This window comes from Hippopotamus amphibius, chromosome 1, assembly GCF_030028045.1.
Source record: "Hippopotamus amphibius kiboko isolate mHipAmp2 chromosome 1, mHipAmp2.hap2, whole genome shotgun sequence".
Taxonomy (NCBI): domain Eukaryota; kingdom Metazoa; phylum Chordata; class Mammalia; order Artiodactyla; family Hippopotamidae; genus Hippopotamus; species Hippopotamus amphibius.
The window spans coordinates 199,101,258-199,117,243 of record NC_080186.1 but is presented as its reverse complement, the minus strand read 5'-3'; the positions used below and the strand labels follow the sequence as shown (position 1 = coordinate 199,117,243).

Below are 15,986 nucleotides of genomic sequence, written 5' to 3'. Positions count from 1 at the left end.
GTCATGGTCATGATGCACAAAAGGATATGTAGTTTCTGTCACCTGGAGAGAAACAGGATGCTGTCAGTATCAGTAACAGCAACTGAAAATTAGTGTTGTGGGTGGAAACTGTCCTAAGGTAGCTGTGTGAGTCCGTTGATCAGCAAACACTGATTGATTGTCTCAGCTGAGACTGGAGCCGGGCTGTAGTCTGGCGGATCACAGAGACTTACGTTCTGTCTTCGAGGTTTAAGTCCAGTGGACTCGGACTTATTTTGGTTTCCAGATATTTCCCATCCTATCACTTGAACTTATTTTGATTTCTAGTTATTTTCCACCCTTAGTTCATCTCTATTCCTGATTCATAAAAAGCAAGAAAATTATATGTTCCTTGGTATTAAAAAAGACGTTCCATAGACTATAAGAAAATATTGCAACAGTCATAACAAAGGATTTGTTTCTAAAATTTATGAAAATTTTTTAAAAGTGAGAAAAAGACAATCTAATAGAAAATTAGGAGAAAGTTTGGCCAATAGACACACGAAAGGCTCCCTAGTAATTAGGAAAATGGTACTAAAACACAGGGAGATAGCACTTCACACTTACCTGATTGGCAGAAGTGTAAAAGTCTGACAAACTGGCCCAAAGCCTGTGGATGTCACATGAAGATGTGCACACCCTCTAACCAGCAATTCTACACTTAGGGAGACTCCCTGGAGGGAGCCTTGCCCAGGTATGTAAGGAGTCCTAAGAACAGGTGAAACGTTTGTAAATGATTTTGTTCAACAGGAGACAAAATGATATAGTGGAATACTTTATAGTTGTTAAAATGGCTTATTCATGTATCAGTATGGATACATTACAAAAATATAACTTTGAATAAAAACAGTAATTACAGAATGACATATAGAATTTGGTACCATTTATATAACACTTGAAAACAGGCAAAGTAATGCTGTATATTGTTTATGGGTACCTACGTGCGGAATAATTGTTTTAAAATATATTCAGCTTTACATTGATGGATGTGATAAAGTTCAGGATGATGGTTATCTCTGGAAAACAAGGAAGAGGAATTGAATTGGAGAGTGCTAAAAAAGAGACATCACACTATCTGATTTTTTTTTTTATTACATAAGAAATAAGATCTGTTGAGCTCTACAGAAATTCACTGTTATCCAACTGCTGTTTTGTAGGTATAGAGATATTAGATAATGAAAATTTTTTAAAATAAAATGTATTTTATATAGGAATCAAATTTAATATAGTGGTTTGAATATTTTATAGCCTTACTTACGGGTTAAGCCAATTAAATATGGACATTTGTGGAAACTTAGAATTTCAGAGTTGTGTAAAATATTGGCTTCTTAATGATTTATATTTAATCTCAGTAGTTCCATAAATTAATAATGCAGTAGTACTTTGATTTAAGAATATGTATATAACATTCTTAGCTAATAACCTTATGTGTACGGTTTTCTTCTAGGATCCAATGAGTTCTACCTACATAGAGGAATTGGGTAAAAGAGAAGTCACACTTCCTCCAAAATATAGGGAACTTTTGAATGTAAGTTAAGCATGCATTTACTTATATTTTATTGTTTCTTTTTTGGAATTATAATTTTTATCACATTACTATATCCAGTTTTTTTAACTTAGATAATATAATGGGTATGTGAAATTGTCACTGCTGTGAAGCTCACTGTATTAGTTTAGTAGGGCTGCCACATCAGAGTATCGCAGACTGGATGGCTTAAACAACAGAAACTTACTTTCTCACTATTCTGGGGGCTAGAAGACTGGAATAAGATGTGGGCGGGGTTGGTCCCTTCTGAAGGCTGTGAGAGGAGGATCTGTCACAGGCCTCTCTCCTTGGTCTGTAGATACCTACATGTGGAGTAATTCTGCGTCTTCTTTCTATGTGTACATATCTGCATGTCGTCTTTTCTCTACCTGCATCTCTGGGTCATTTCCCCCTTTTATAGGAACACCGGCCCTATTGAATTAGGGTCTATCTTAATGTTCTCATGTAGCCTTAATTGCCTCTTTAAAGGCCCTGTCTTCAAATAGAGTCACATTCTGAGGTACTAGGGGATAGGACGTCAGCATATGAACTCTGGGGGGACACAGTTCAGCCCATAGCATTCACTGAGCTATGCGTTTTGCCGATTGTAAGGATTAATTTTGCCTTCTCAGCATCATCAAATTAATATTTGTTTCAGAAAAAAGAAGGGATCACAGGGCCTCCTCCAGACTCTTCGGTGAGTTTACATAAATGTCTTCTAAGATCAGATTTAACATTTTTTATATCTTTGGTTGGTGGTATAGAGTTATCAGTTCTCTCTTTGGGGATTATGACTGTATTAATCTCTAAATCAGGTGAAATTTCCATCTGTTCAGAGAAAGGGGGTGAGCCTAGGGGTTGTTTCAATGCACGTTTATTTCCTAAGTAGTTTTTTTGAGGGAAAGAAGAAGGGGGCCAAGGAAGTTTTAGGATAAAATAAGTGTTAATAAAAATGGGATGAGACTATCCTAACATGTAATATGTTGAGAATAGAGAAACAGGAAAATAATATTTACTGAACATCCAGTTTCCTCCCAAGCATAGGCTTTCATCTGAGTTATCTTGTTAAACATCTCATTTGGTAGTCAGGGAATTGCAAAAGTACATTCTTCGTTTGCTGGGTTTATAATCTGATCTGTCACTTGAATGATTCCCACATGTGACCCGTCATGCTGCCTGTTTCTTTAGAAACCCCTGGGGCCTGATGATGCCATAGATGCCTTGTCATCAGACTTCACCTGCAGTTCTCCTACGTCTGATGGGAAGAAAACCGAGAAAGAGGTATTGCTTATAATGGAATTAGGGAAACTTGTTGGAAAGCATCTCACATTTTAAGACAACAACTTTTTAATTCTGGTTATTACAATTTGGTTAATACATTTCCTTCATCTGTAAGTCAAATCTTTTATATTTTGTTTTTCAGAAGTCTGCTGGAGAGGTTTTAAAAGCTCAGTCAGCCCAAGTTATCAAAAGTGCTGCTCCACCGGACGAGAAAAAAAGAAAGGTGGAAGAGGTACAAATAATTAGTTCTTTGAAATTAAGCACAGTCCACCTGACAGCAGTTGCTTTCCTGAGGCTGACCTAGCTGATTGGGGAGAATCCCAAGAGTGCATCACACCTGTTGAGCATCTTTGCTCCCTCGGGCCTGTGTGGAATAGCGAAACCTATTAGGTCCTCTCATGACTACATTGGTCGTCTCCAGGAAGGCCTTCTCTTTCTACAAATCCTCATGGGTGATTTCAGCACACCTGTCTTGGTTGTAGAATAAGATTATCTCACCACTACACACACAGAAGGGTGGGACCCCAGAGAAACTGCACTCTTAGGATGTCAGATCTTCAGCTTGGTTTCCTAAAGGAGTTTGAGTCCTGTGAGTCACTAGGAGGATGTTGTTGTAGCTGCTTCTGTCCGCCTTAACCGTAGTCAACTCTAAGTTAACCCTCGTGAATCCTGAAAGGTGGCCCTGCAGTTCTGGGCTGAATGAGAAAATGTGCCCCATCACAGACCGTCCAGATAATGCAAGGAGCCATTTCTGCTGCGCTGCTCTGCCTCGCTCCTGGGGTGGACAGTTTATTTTTATCTGACTGGGGGAGCGGCGAGAGCACCACACCCCTGAGAGTGGGAGTTCCTACAGCCGTCAGCCGCTTCAGGGCCCCCTGCTTCCTGGGCTTAGCTGTAGTGCTAGAGGACAGGGTTGTCAGAAGTCATTTTTAGAGACACATTTTTAGAAAAAGGAAAACAGGATAGTGAAACTTTACTTCTTGCAGCTTTTGTTTTGATGTGAGTATTTTATAGTTATTATTACAGTTACACATCTAGCTTGCTAAGTAAGAGGGGAAGTGTACCTCTGAGAGCACTATTACTGTAGAAGCAGGTCCTAGCCCCAGTTTTCACTCACTGGTAAGTTTCTTTCTTTCTTTCTTTCTTTCTTTCTTTCTTTCTTTCTTTCTTTCTTTCTTCCTTTCTTCCTTTCTTCCTTTCTTCCTTTCTTCCTTTCTTCCTTTCTTCCTTTCTTCCTTTCTTCCTTTCTTCCTTTCTTCCTTTCTTCCTTTCTTCCTTTCTTCCTTCCTTCCTTCCTTCCTTCCTTCCTTTCTTTCTTTCTTTCTTTCTTTCTTTCTTTCTTTCTTTCTTTCTCTTTCTTTTCTTTCTTCCTTCCTTCCTTTCTTTCTCTCTTTTGCTAGGTATCAAATAAAATTGACTTCCTGGAGTCCTTCCCCAATCCACAGCTTATTCTTAGAGATTTAAATTTTGAATTTCACAGTGACGTGGGTGGATTGTTTAGGTTGAGGAGGTGTTCTCTTTTTTAATGTACAGAATTCTTTTTGCTCCACAGGACGCAATGAGTGATCAGGCACTTGAGGCTCTGTCAGCTTCGCTGGGCAGCCGGAAGCCAGAACCTGAGCTCGACCTCAGCTCCATTAAGGAAGTTGATGAGGTAATGACCTTAGAGCTCACATACAAAGCCTGTTAGTCTGCAGGTTACAAGGTTACAAAACTAATGCGTTGCACATGTTTAGAATTCTTGCACTATGTGTATTTTATTAGAGATTTTAAGTGAGCTGTTCTTTGTCCTGCCTTACTTTCAGGGTCTGGCTTATTTAGGTATTTATTGCTGGTAGTTGGCAACCAGGAAGGATATTTGAGTGTTTGTCTTATTAACCATCTAGAATTTTAATATTTAAAATGAACACTAATCTCCTTTGCCCATTCTTAAGTGGCACCTGACTAAGCAAGATAACATGGAGGTAGCCGCCTGGTGAGAAGCACGTTTGTCTGCTCTCTTGGAAATTGGAAATTTGTATTTTCAAAAGTGTTCCAGGTGTTTCTCTTTGTAAGGAGAGAGGGAGATGTTTGCAGATGGACTGGGAGATCCTTTTTATAACGGGAGGCAAAAATGTTGAAAACTGGTCTCAAATCAGAATAAAATGAAGCAGCAGCTAGCTGCATGTTTAGCCTGTGATGCTGGCGGGTGTTTACCCCACCACACGCCAAGATCTTAACCGGCCTTCTGAGCCAGAGCAAACTTGTATTTGGTGGATGAGAGCTTTCATGTTGAACTTCTGTTTTTAAAGAATTGTTCAACCGAGTCCTCTGGGGGAAAAGAGGAGAGAACGCAGAGAGCCGCCCCGGGGGCCTCCTTGGCCAGGCAGTGTGGTGGGGGGACCCTCAGGAGCACCAGCCTATCAGCTCAGGGTGGGAGGTGGCAGTGGATGCTGTCACAATGCTGCTGCCTCCGCTGTCACTTCCTGGTCTGCGTCACTGGGGAAGGCGAGTCTCAGTGACTCCCAGCAACGCCCCCTGAGTCTGGGGCTGCCCTGGTCTGACATGGGCCAGTTTCTGTCTTCGACTTCCTTGGAGGGCTTGCCGGGCACAGTGTGGCACGACAGGCTTTGCGAAGGCGAACACAAGGGAGCAGGGGAAGCAGTCCTTGTCCTCCAGGACCAAGTAATGTATAGGGAGGAAGGGAAACGTTGATTACAACACGTTGCGAGGTGCTCAGTGTCTCAAGGAAAGGGTGGTCCTGGGAGGACCCTGGGGGCCCACCACCTCGGGCTCTGTGGCAGCCGGCCAATGGCGCTTTTGCCTCAGGCTGTTCACAGATGATTAGGGTGATTTAAGAAGAGGATAATTTGGGGACAGAAAGTATAGACATAGTCCCAGGACGAAAAGACTCTTAGAGTGACTAAAATCAGATAAGTAGATGTGAAAAAGTTACATAAAGATAACACATATTAAATTTCCTCTGGAAAATGAGCAAACTCCTAAAATTTGAACAAAAAGAACTTTCCTTTTCCACTCTTAACTCTAGTTTTCCTTTTTAATCATGTACAACGTATAACGATTTTCCAATCCTCTGGATTCTTAAGTTGAGTTGTTAGTACCCGACGGTGAATTCACTACTTCCTGGGCCGTCTGCTGTGATATGGCTGATAAGGGTCCACATGGTACAGGCGTCCACGGCCACTGCAGCACGTGCCACCGCAGGTGATGCTGCAGACACACGCTCCATGCCCACTTGTCATGCGCCAGGACATGTTTATTCTGTAATGATACCTCATGATTAATCTACCCTCTTTCTAGTATAGTTACATAGTCTGGAACTATTTCAGTTCAGGGGATGTTTTTTTTTCACTGCCTACTGAATACAAACCACAGTACAGGCATTTAAAGAATATAAAGATCAAAGAGGAATAGAAAGGGTCTAGCTGTGCATGTGACTCACTGTTCACAAGCCTAAGTGGAGAGGACAGTCCTACACAGGTGACTCTTTCATGAGGACTGTTTTATAGCCAGAGACCTCACAAATCCCTGAACTGGGGAGTGCCACTATATCATAAGACTTCCTCCATATCCTGCAGTAGAAAGTAATTGGAAATATTTTTTAAAAATCCTTTCATCCCGTAATGACAATTATTATCCTATAGAACAATATAACTGTAATTCCAAAGCCTAGAAAAGTACCTGGCTTATTAAAAGTGCTCGTTAAATATTTTAAAATTAATCAGCTAACCAAGCATTCAGTGGAGAACAACAACCTTAGGCTGAGATGTAGATGGGAGCCATAGGGTGAGCTGGAATCAGCTACATACCACGCCCCACACACACATTCACAGACGCTTTTGTGCCCAGGAGCTCCTTGGTTTGTGATTTAAATCCATGCCTTGATACAGGGACACATTATTACATATCATGGAACTTCGCATTACTCACCGGTAGTTTAAAATGCAAATATTATATCCTAGAAGCCACTGATGTGCTGTGGTACTGCACTTTTTATTTCTCATGCATTTGGTTTTTCATGGTTCAGTAATCCAGTGACGTCTTGCTGTTCTTTTAAAAGGGACTTTTTTGGTTTTGTTTTTTTTTTTAAAGCTCATTTTTTTAAGCTCTTTATTGGAATATAATTGCTTTACACTCTTGTACCAGTTTTTCAGGTACACTGTATTTATACACATATCCCCATATTCCCTCCCTCCCGCGACCCCCCCTCCACCGCCCCATCCTGGCCCTCTAAGGCATCACCCATCATGGAGTTGATCTCCCTTTGTTATACAGCAACTTCCCACTAGCTGTTTTACAGTTGGTCGTGTATATATGTCTATGCTACTCTCTCACTTCGTCCCAGCTTCCCCTTCACCCCCCGCCCCCCCCAACCCCATGTCCATTCTCTGCATCCTTATTCTTGTCCTGTCACTGGGTTCATCAGTATCATTTTTTAAAAGGGAGTTCTTTTAAGAGAGGTAAAACCAGTTATCCACGGATCAGCCAAGACTTGTGATAGGATGCCTCTCCCCTTTCCGAACTGTGTTTAACACTCATGAGAATTGGTTGTTTTCTCCCCCTTAGATAACTGCCTCATTGAGTACAACTGATGAAGGCTGTAAAATAATTGCAACTAACTTGTGCACTGTGCTTAACTTTCTTCAAAGGATATTGTATTTAATTTTCTCTGCTCACCCTTGCAAGTCAGCGGGCTAGGTAAGCATTCTAGTAGCAAGAATCCTTGCTGCTGAAGAAACTGAGCCAAAGAAAGTCTAGGTGGCTTCCCAAGGTCATAGAGACAGGGCAGGGACACTTCCCCGGGATTCCTGACTATGTTGTTTTTTCTGAGTCATCCTATGCTGCCTTCCTCCTAGCCGCTCACCCGGCACTTTAATCTGATTTGGTCTTCTCCGCGACACCCATGGAGAACACAAAGTGATTTTACATGTATTATTCAAGTGTTTATTTTTTTCCTCCACTTTCTTCAGGCAAAAGCCAAAGAAGAGAAACTAAAGAAGTGTGGTGAAGATGAGGAAACAGTCCCGTCGGAGTATAGATTAAAACCAGCCACGGTACGTTGCTCGCTGCGTCACATGACAGAAGCTTGCTTCTCCTGCCTTCGCTTCGAATTTTGTCCGGTCTCCATGATGCTTAAGGACGTGTCTGTCCCAGTTCAGTTATTAACTCTGAGAACCCTGAACCCTTTATTCTCTGTCCTCTACAGTTGGACCCTTTAAAAGAGGGTTTCCTAAGTAGTGACTGTGTAGTCATTAAAATTCCGACAATTCGTGTGTTTCAACTATTAACCTTTCTTGACATAGATGCTTAACCTTGAAGCAGAAGGAATACCTTGGGAATAATATTTTCTCTAACTGCTATATGGATAAAAGCACATAGATCTTCTAGGTGGTAGATAAACATACAGTGATTTACCAGTATCGTCAGTGAAGGTGGTTTTGTTGTTGGTCTCTGTTTGATGTGAGGAGGGTGGACTTATTCCTGTACTGATATTTGTAATTTATATTTGAAATAATGCATGTAAACATATGGTGGAAAATAGTTATAATGTTTATATATGGAAAGTTTCTCATTTTTTAAAAATATTCTAAATTGTGAAATCCAAAAAACCAGTTTTATAGGAATGGTATCTATCTCTTCACCCTGGGTTGGAGACTTGAAATGTTTTTCAATCTTTCACTGATGTAGCTGCACCTTTCTTGCCAAAGAACTTTTTAAAAAATTCTACTTCCCTATCCAAAAGATGGTAGTTATTTTTCAGTAACTTATAAAGAAAAGTAATTGCATTATATTTTATAGCATTTGGTTTCTTGATTTTTACAGCTTAACTCCTTATTCTGATACATTATTAAAAAATTAATTTGAAACACAAACTACCTCAGATATATGTGGAAAAAAATCTCTCCACTCATATCCTGAAATTTCTAAAACAAACTTAATGGGACATAAAGCAAAATATTCTATTTCATTTTAAATGAATTTTCAATTTCATTTACAGGATGAAGATGGGAAACCACTATTGCCAGAGGCTGAAGAAAAACCCAAGGTAGGAAATAAGGGTGTTTTTTTTGATACTTAAAAAACAATAGAACTGTAAGATATAAACAGATAGCTTTAATAGACCAGACCTCACTGTGGAGACTTGCATGCCAGCCCTGTATGAAGGAGAGAGGAACTTGTGACAGCAACACTTGACTTATGTCTGTGACTCCTTTTTACTTATTTTGATGATTATTTACCTCATGAATTATTACTAAAACATTACAGGTTTACAGGTGACATTCATTGAACATTAGGAGCTGATGTCAAGAGGGCCCTTTAAATTAGGTTGTTAACACTTAATTTGATCCTAATCACAGCATCAAATGCTCTAATGATTCTGTGCTGCCTTTACTTGATTTGATGTTAACCAGGCATAGTTACCTGTCATGATGATATTAAGCAACTACATTTATTAGTCACTTACTATATGCCTGACGCTACACTAAATGGTGTTGTGTGTTATCATTTTGAGTCCTCAATGAATGAGGAAGGCACTATCATTATTCCCGTTTTACAGATGAGGAAATTGAGACATAGAAGGTTTCTGTAAATAGCCCAAAGTCAAGTAGCTATGGAATGTAAAGGCCAGGACTCGAAACTCAGTCTATGCTACTCTGGGGCCCAGCTTCTGAATTACATGCTCTTCTGTCATAGATTAGGGCATGAGGAGATTTTGACTAATTACAGTAAACGACTAATATCACTTCACCTGAAGGAACTAGGGAAAACAGAATTTTCCTGCCAAAACCCCACATAGTCATAGGAAAGGAATATATGATCTATGTTTCCTCTGACTTATTCATAAGGGAAGTCATTAGGAAGTAGAAAAAGCAATCACATAAGGAAAAACTATACAGATCTTTATTGGAATGAATGGGCAGTTTTATTTGAGCAAAATTACTCTGAAATTGAAGTATCAGGAAAACGTTTAACTAAATAAACCGTTAACATATTCGTGGTACTGAGATGTTTAGTATTCCTTATTTGTTGCATGACATTTATCTTATATTGATAAGTGAAACTGAGGCCCTGTATAAATGAGCTTTTGGTTTTAGATCCTAAAATATGACCTAATGTATATTAATCAGAAAAACTTTTTCTCTTATGAAAGCTTTTTTCTGTTATCAAAGTAAACAATAGTTCTCTTCCTATTGTATTTTTTTATATTACAGCCCCTGAGTGAATCAGAACTCATTGATGAACTTTCAGAAGATTTTGACCAGTCCAAGTGTAAAGAAAAACAATCTAAGCCAACTGAAAAAACACAAGTATGTTTCTAAAAATAAAAATCTCCAGGTTTGGTTGCTTTTTAATGTTTCTCTATAATCTTGAAAATGTGAGACCAAAACTATTTTAACAGGAGGTGGCTGATAAAACTCTTTTATCACGTGTAGTTTTCATCTTGCCTGTTTCTGGATGTGCTTTATTTTCCCAAGCTGACCCTGATGTTCTTGCATTTTAAGTCCTGTAATTAATCATTCCTTCAGGAAAGCCTTCACACCCATGCTTTTCTTTCCATTCCTGCTTCTGTAACTGACCTAGTTACAGTTGCCATCACTCGTCACCTCAAGATGGCAATGGCCTTGGTCTTTGGTCTCCTTCCAGCCCATCCATATGTCCACTAGCATTATTCTTTCTCAAGCATGTGTTCAGCCACAGCATTCCCCTGTTCCAACCTCACGAGCTTCCCGTTCCCTACAAAAGAGTTCCTGCTCATATATTTGGCCCCCCCTTCCTTTCCTGCCAAGATGTGTCCTCCCATTACTGAACTCTGAGAGTAAGTACTTGTGTGTCTCCAAGGCTTTTCTCATGTGATTCCTTCTGCCTAGAATAACCTCGCCAAATTCTAGGTCAGCTAACATTGTAGTCATCCCTTTAAGGCTATGCTAAAACATGGCCTTTGTCTCCTGCATTTCCTTCCCCAAACCTTACCACCCTTCCAACTTTTATGAAGCAGAGTACACCATACCAGGGATGTCTGCCATGCTTTCTTCATACATCCCTGTTGAGGCATTTGTTGTAAACAGGGTTCTAGCTGCATTGGTCTTTACTTTGAACATTTATACATATTTTTAAGTAGTGAATTCCTTGAAAGAAGAGCTCATGCCCCACTAATGATCGTCGGCTGAGCACCTTGCGTATAGGATAGTCTTCCGTAAATGGCTGGATTAAAAACAATCTCTTTGAAGTCGTACTCTTGTGACAGAATAGCATAGGGATTCTCAAGCTTTAGTATACATCAAGATGACGTGGAGGGTTTGTCAAGGCACACGTTACTGGGCCCCACCCCCAGAATTCCTGATTTAGTATGTTGAGGTGGGCCCAAGAATTTGGATTTCTAACAAGTTCCCTGGTAGTGCCGAGGCTGCTGGTCCAGGGGCCTCACTTTGAGAAGCCCTGCGATAGTCTCACCACCTTGCATTTGCACATAGCTATTTACAATTTACAAGGTGCTCTTAGCTATAGAAAAATGGTGTATTTAAATAAAATATTATATTACATTATATAATTGGTATATTATTATGTATATGACAGCAAATATTATAAATAATAATTAGTTGATAAAAACCATTGAGCTTACTATATTCCCAGTTACTATGCAAAGCATTTCGCATGTTTTATGTCGTTAAAGGCCCCTGTCACCCCTTAAGATGTAGGCACTATCATTGTTCTTATTTTGCTGATGTGGAAACTGTGTCTCAGAGAGGTTAAGTAACCTCCCTAAGGTAAGAGGTAAAGCCAAGTTGAAGTAATGGTAGCTGAAGAGTTTTACCATGCCTTGACTTATTTACTGCGCGAAATCCTTAGGCTCACAGCATGTAGGGTAGCAGACGGTATTGTTGGTCCATCGTTGTTCAGTCTTAATGAGCAGGTATTTCTAAGAATTCTTCGTTGTCCCTGCTGCTTTCTGCAGGAATCTCAGGCTGCCGCCCCTGCTCCTGTGGGAGAGGCCGTGCCTCGGACCTCCCTGTGCTGTGTACAGTCGGCGCCAGCCACGGCGGTGAGTGATCCTCTGGGCACTGAGAGATGTCTTGAGAAATTAGTGTTCTTCCTCCCCTGCCCTTTCTGCTTTGCATTACCATCATATTACTTTATTCTAACAAAATAAATCTTAGATAGCTGTATTATCCTGTCTTGGGCTTCAGGGAGGAGCTGGAAACTCAGGCTAGATCTAAATTTTTAACTCAGCTGCTGCAGCCTGTTTTGTTTTGACCTTCTGAAATTCTTTCTCGTTCCTCAGCTATTGTGGATATTCATGCTTCTTCACTTTCCCGTGTCTTTCAAGCTGATTTGGAGTCCCACGAGTAGCCCGGTATTACTTTTTATTGACTCCCCTGGTGGAATCATCTGCACCTTTATCATCACGACTCCTCTCCCAGCTGAAGGGAGACACATGGACTCACTTCCTTTCCCTTTCCTTCTTTTCTTGCCTCTGTCTCACTTTCTGATTTTTCTGTGAAGTATGATGTTTGACTAGTTGAATCTGTTTTCTTTGGAATTCAGTGAGTTTTGTTTCCATTAGCAGATAGAATCTAACTCACAGAGGAACAGCTGATGGAACTATGTTTCGTTACTACAGACTTAGTGATCCTACACTCTGAGTAACTAACTTGTTCTAGGTACTTTGCAATATCTTCTCAATAAATTTTCACAAGGACACTAGGAAGTCTGTTCTGATCATGTCTCTCATAGATGAGGGAAATGAACTTGAGTTGACCTTGAGCAATTTACTTAACCTTTCAGAACCTCAGCTGAAACATAAGATATGGCCCTTGCTCTCAGCCCCCTTCAAGTCTAGTTTAGATATGGGCCAGGTTCAGGCTTACAGTTCACTTTGATCAGTCTCACGTGGAAAAAGGGCAGCAGGAATGTAGGTAAGGGAACCCCTTTCCAGGAGGAACTCGAAAAGCCGTGCAGGTGGAGCTCAGGGTCCTACTGAGAACTGGGAGCAGCACTGTTTTCCTGGGAAGACCAGCAAGCCCAGGACAGGCTGGCCAAGAGGTGTGGCACCCTGGGGATGTTAGGGTGTGTGCATTTAGCTGTTTGAGAGAAGGAGGGCCTTGGAGAAGGTGTAGGACACGTGTCTTGGGTGCTCTGAGTGGCTGCTTTCTGCTAGGGACATCCTGGGTGCCAACTACAAGTCCCCTCACAGTCCAGGGTCTCCCTCCTGCCTTGGACAGGACATGACCCCCTTTTTATTTGGTGGGGGAGTCGCAGGGCACCTTCCAAAAACTTTTACATTGTGGGAGTCATGCACAAGCCACAGTGGTAAAGAACAGGAGAGGAGGAGAGAAGCTGGGAAGAGACTGGTGAAGGAAGTAGGCACAGAGGAAGTGATTGGAATCAAAAAAGCCAATATCCAGGGCAGAGCTCTTGTGACCTGAACATATGTCCTCTGCCTGTCATGCCAAGTGTGACTGCCAGAGCCTTAGAGCCCCGTTCGTTCCTTTCCAGCTTTATCCCGACTGTAGAGAGTCGAGCATTGGATTTTTAATGGAGAGGGAAGAAAAAAAAAAGAGTTCTTGTTTTTCCACTCTCTGACCTTCTTTCCTGGGCCTCTGCTGCACCAACTCTGGTTATTACAGTTGCTGAGTTTATCATCACTGAGGTCAGCTGGCATTTCTGGGACTGTGACACCCACAGGAACCAGAGAGAATAGCCACAGGGTGTGATAAAGGTCAGAGAACTCAAGAGAGGCTGCAGGATCCGTGAGCAAGAGGAAACAGAAAGCTTAGGGAAAGGAGGTGAATGTCTGCCCTCTGCAGTTCTTGCTGTAGGAGAAGAAAGTTTATTGAGCAAATCCGGAGACCTAAGTTCTAGTTCTGAATTTGACAACAGAAATAGAAGCTTTTGTCCTTAGTCCTATTTCCAGATTCTTTAGTTCTTAAGACTGCTGCTTCTCCTAGCTTTTCTAACTCTGTTTCACTTATTTTTTGAGCTAAAGGGCACAGACTTGGGAAGCAGTGGTTTCCAAAGATTCTGCAGCAGAGAGTAGAACACAGAAGTGTGAGCAGGTGACTTGGATCAGGTAGCAATCAGATTGCTTGGCCAGGACTTGGGGACCACTGCAATTCTTAGTTATAGTACCAAGCAGGTTGGATCAGGGATGTTTGTTGCCCCCAGAATAAAATATGTGCAGTGTCCAACCACTAGATGGTGATAAATCACTTTCCACTCGATGGCCCTTTATTCACTGGTCATCTTTACTTTTGTGGTGTAGGTTTGCAGCAAAACAACTTTTCTTACTTAGGATGATGGCTAAGCTGTATAAAATGGAAAGATGCTTTTACTCTAAAATTCCAGTGTGTACTCTATGTGAGGTCATATTCTCTTACAGTAAGAATGATCTTTGAGACTTTGAGGAGCTTTCGTACTTTTGACCAAGACCAACTGTAGGAAATTCATTGGTTCTACTATGCAGGACCCACACAGTAGAAACAGTGTAGTAAATGGTACTAATCCCTGATATGCATGATGCATTCTATGTTATATCCTTCATTTAAAAGAAGTCCTGACCATGAACTATTAAATTGATTTTAAGAGCTGCTTGTGTATGGATCATGACCTGTGGTTTGAAAACAGCCAGATCTAGTCCTATCTTTCAGCCCAAACACAATTTATCCTTTATTTTCCTTTTATGCCAATTATGCTCTGTGTTCATCCAGTTTCATTTTAAATACCACGGTGGTTAGAGCTCACTATATCACAGGGAGCACTTTTCATTTTCAACAGCTGGACCACAGGTAGACTGTATTCATTGTGCCACTCAGCTTAATAGGTCACAGGCTGCCACCTAAACTGGCGTGAATCCACTCCGACCAGTAGAAGCCACGTAGAGAACACAAGCTTCTGTGCCTCAGTAGAGGCTCAGCCAGAGCCGTCGCCTCCAGGACAGGCCTGGCTGTTTCATTGGAAAGAATGTCCTCCCAAGGGCTTTTCTGGAAGCTTTCCTATGCCATCTCTACAGCAATCACATAAAGATCACTTCTTTCTTCTTCCCTGGCTTTCATCTTCTCTGTGGTGTTACTCATTCCATTAACTTCCTTGTTTCTGACCCAAAACACTGGTTAGATCTTTTAAGTTCCTCAGTGTCAGTACATAAATTGCACACAATTAATATAAGAAATTTGCTCTAATTTTTAACACTTTAGATTTTTTAAATATAGATTCTGTTTATTTTTTCAAATTATTAAAAGATGACGTGTGCTTCTTATCCAGTCCTGATAAGGATATGCTTCTTGTCTAGGCCATTTAAGGATATGCTCATCTGAATTGTTTGTTGTAGTCTCTTTTAAAAGGAATGCTTAACCATCTACTGAGTATATACCCCCTGATGTGCTTTCAGAAGGGTATGGTACCAGATGATGCTGTAGAAGCCTTGGCTGGAAGCCTGGGGAAAAAGGAAGCAGATCCAGAAGATGGAAAGCCTGTGGAGGATAAAGTCAAGGTAATGGCAGCTCAGATACTTCTAGAAGGGAACCATCATTGATCCTGACTCTCCAAATAACTCAGTCCTTTTTAAAAATTTCCTACAACACATGACCAGCTGTCTTTCTCTGTTACTGTGCACGTCCTGCTTAATAAGCGAAACCCGAATGAGCATCAGTGTTTAGGTGCAGCAGTGGATAGCAGGCCTGTACGTTTCAGAATTCTGAGTCTCACCTTGTCCAGCTGCATTTCCATTGCTGAGGACTCAGGAGAGAAGTGGTACTGCCTAGCGCGCCTCACGACTGCCTCTTAGCCCAGCAGGCTAAAAGTGGTGGTGTCTGAGCCTCCTAAACCAGGGTACAGTGGCGAAGATAGAGTTGCTGTAGGAACCTAACAGTGGATTTGTTGACTTCAAATTTAGTCACTCAGGCATCCACTTTATGAGAAAAAGATGTACTAACAATGAAAATGGTTTAATTTTTATTCAGGAAAAAGCCAAAGAAGAGGATCGTGAAAAACTTGGTGAAAAAGAAGAAACAATTCCTCCTGATTATAGATTAGAAGAGGTCAAGGTAAAAAGGCTGGGATCTTTTTCTAATTTATTTTAATTCATGTTGAATTTCATATACATGAAGAAAGGACATGGAAACAGACCTGGGATACAGAGACCATGTTTCTTAGTATTTCAAAC

General features: G+C 40.9%; 1 protein-coding gene across 9 annotated transcripts in view; it reads left to right on the top strand.

The window, feature by feature from the left end:
• CAST (calpastatin) overlaps positions 1 to 15,986 on the top strand; it is a 114,564-nt gene that overhangs the window by 80,401 nt on the left and 18,177 nt on the right. For all 9 annotated transcript variants that reach the window (XM_057738738.1, XM_057738711.1, XM_057738749.1 and 6 more), the window contains 11 exons: positions 1,466 to 1,546; positions 2,202 to 2,240; positions 2,732 to 2,824; positions 2,967 to 3,056; positions 4,377 to 4,478; positions 7,795 to 7,878; positions 8,823 to 8,870; positions 10,039 to 10,134; positions 11,781 to 11,867; positions 15,213 to 15,314; positions 15,784 to 15,867. In XM_057738738.1, coding sequence (XP_057594721.1) covers positions 1,466 to 1,546; positions 2,202 to 2,240; positions 2,732 to 2,824; positions 2,967 to 3,056; positions 4,377 to 4,478; positions 7,795 to 7,878; positions 8,823 to 8,870; positions 10,039 to 10,134; positions 11,781 to 11,867; positions 15,213 to 15,314; positions 15,784 to 15,867 — 906 coding nt within the window. The remainder of the gene's footprint in view (positions 1 to 1,465; positions 1,547 to 2,201; positions 2,241 to 2,731; positions 2,825 to 2,966; positions 3,057 to 4,376; positions 4,479 to 7,794; positions 7,879 to 8,822; positions 8,871 to 10,038; positions 10,135 to 11,780; positions 11,868 to 15,212; positions 15,315 to 15,783; positions 15,868 to 15,986) is intronic.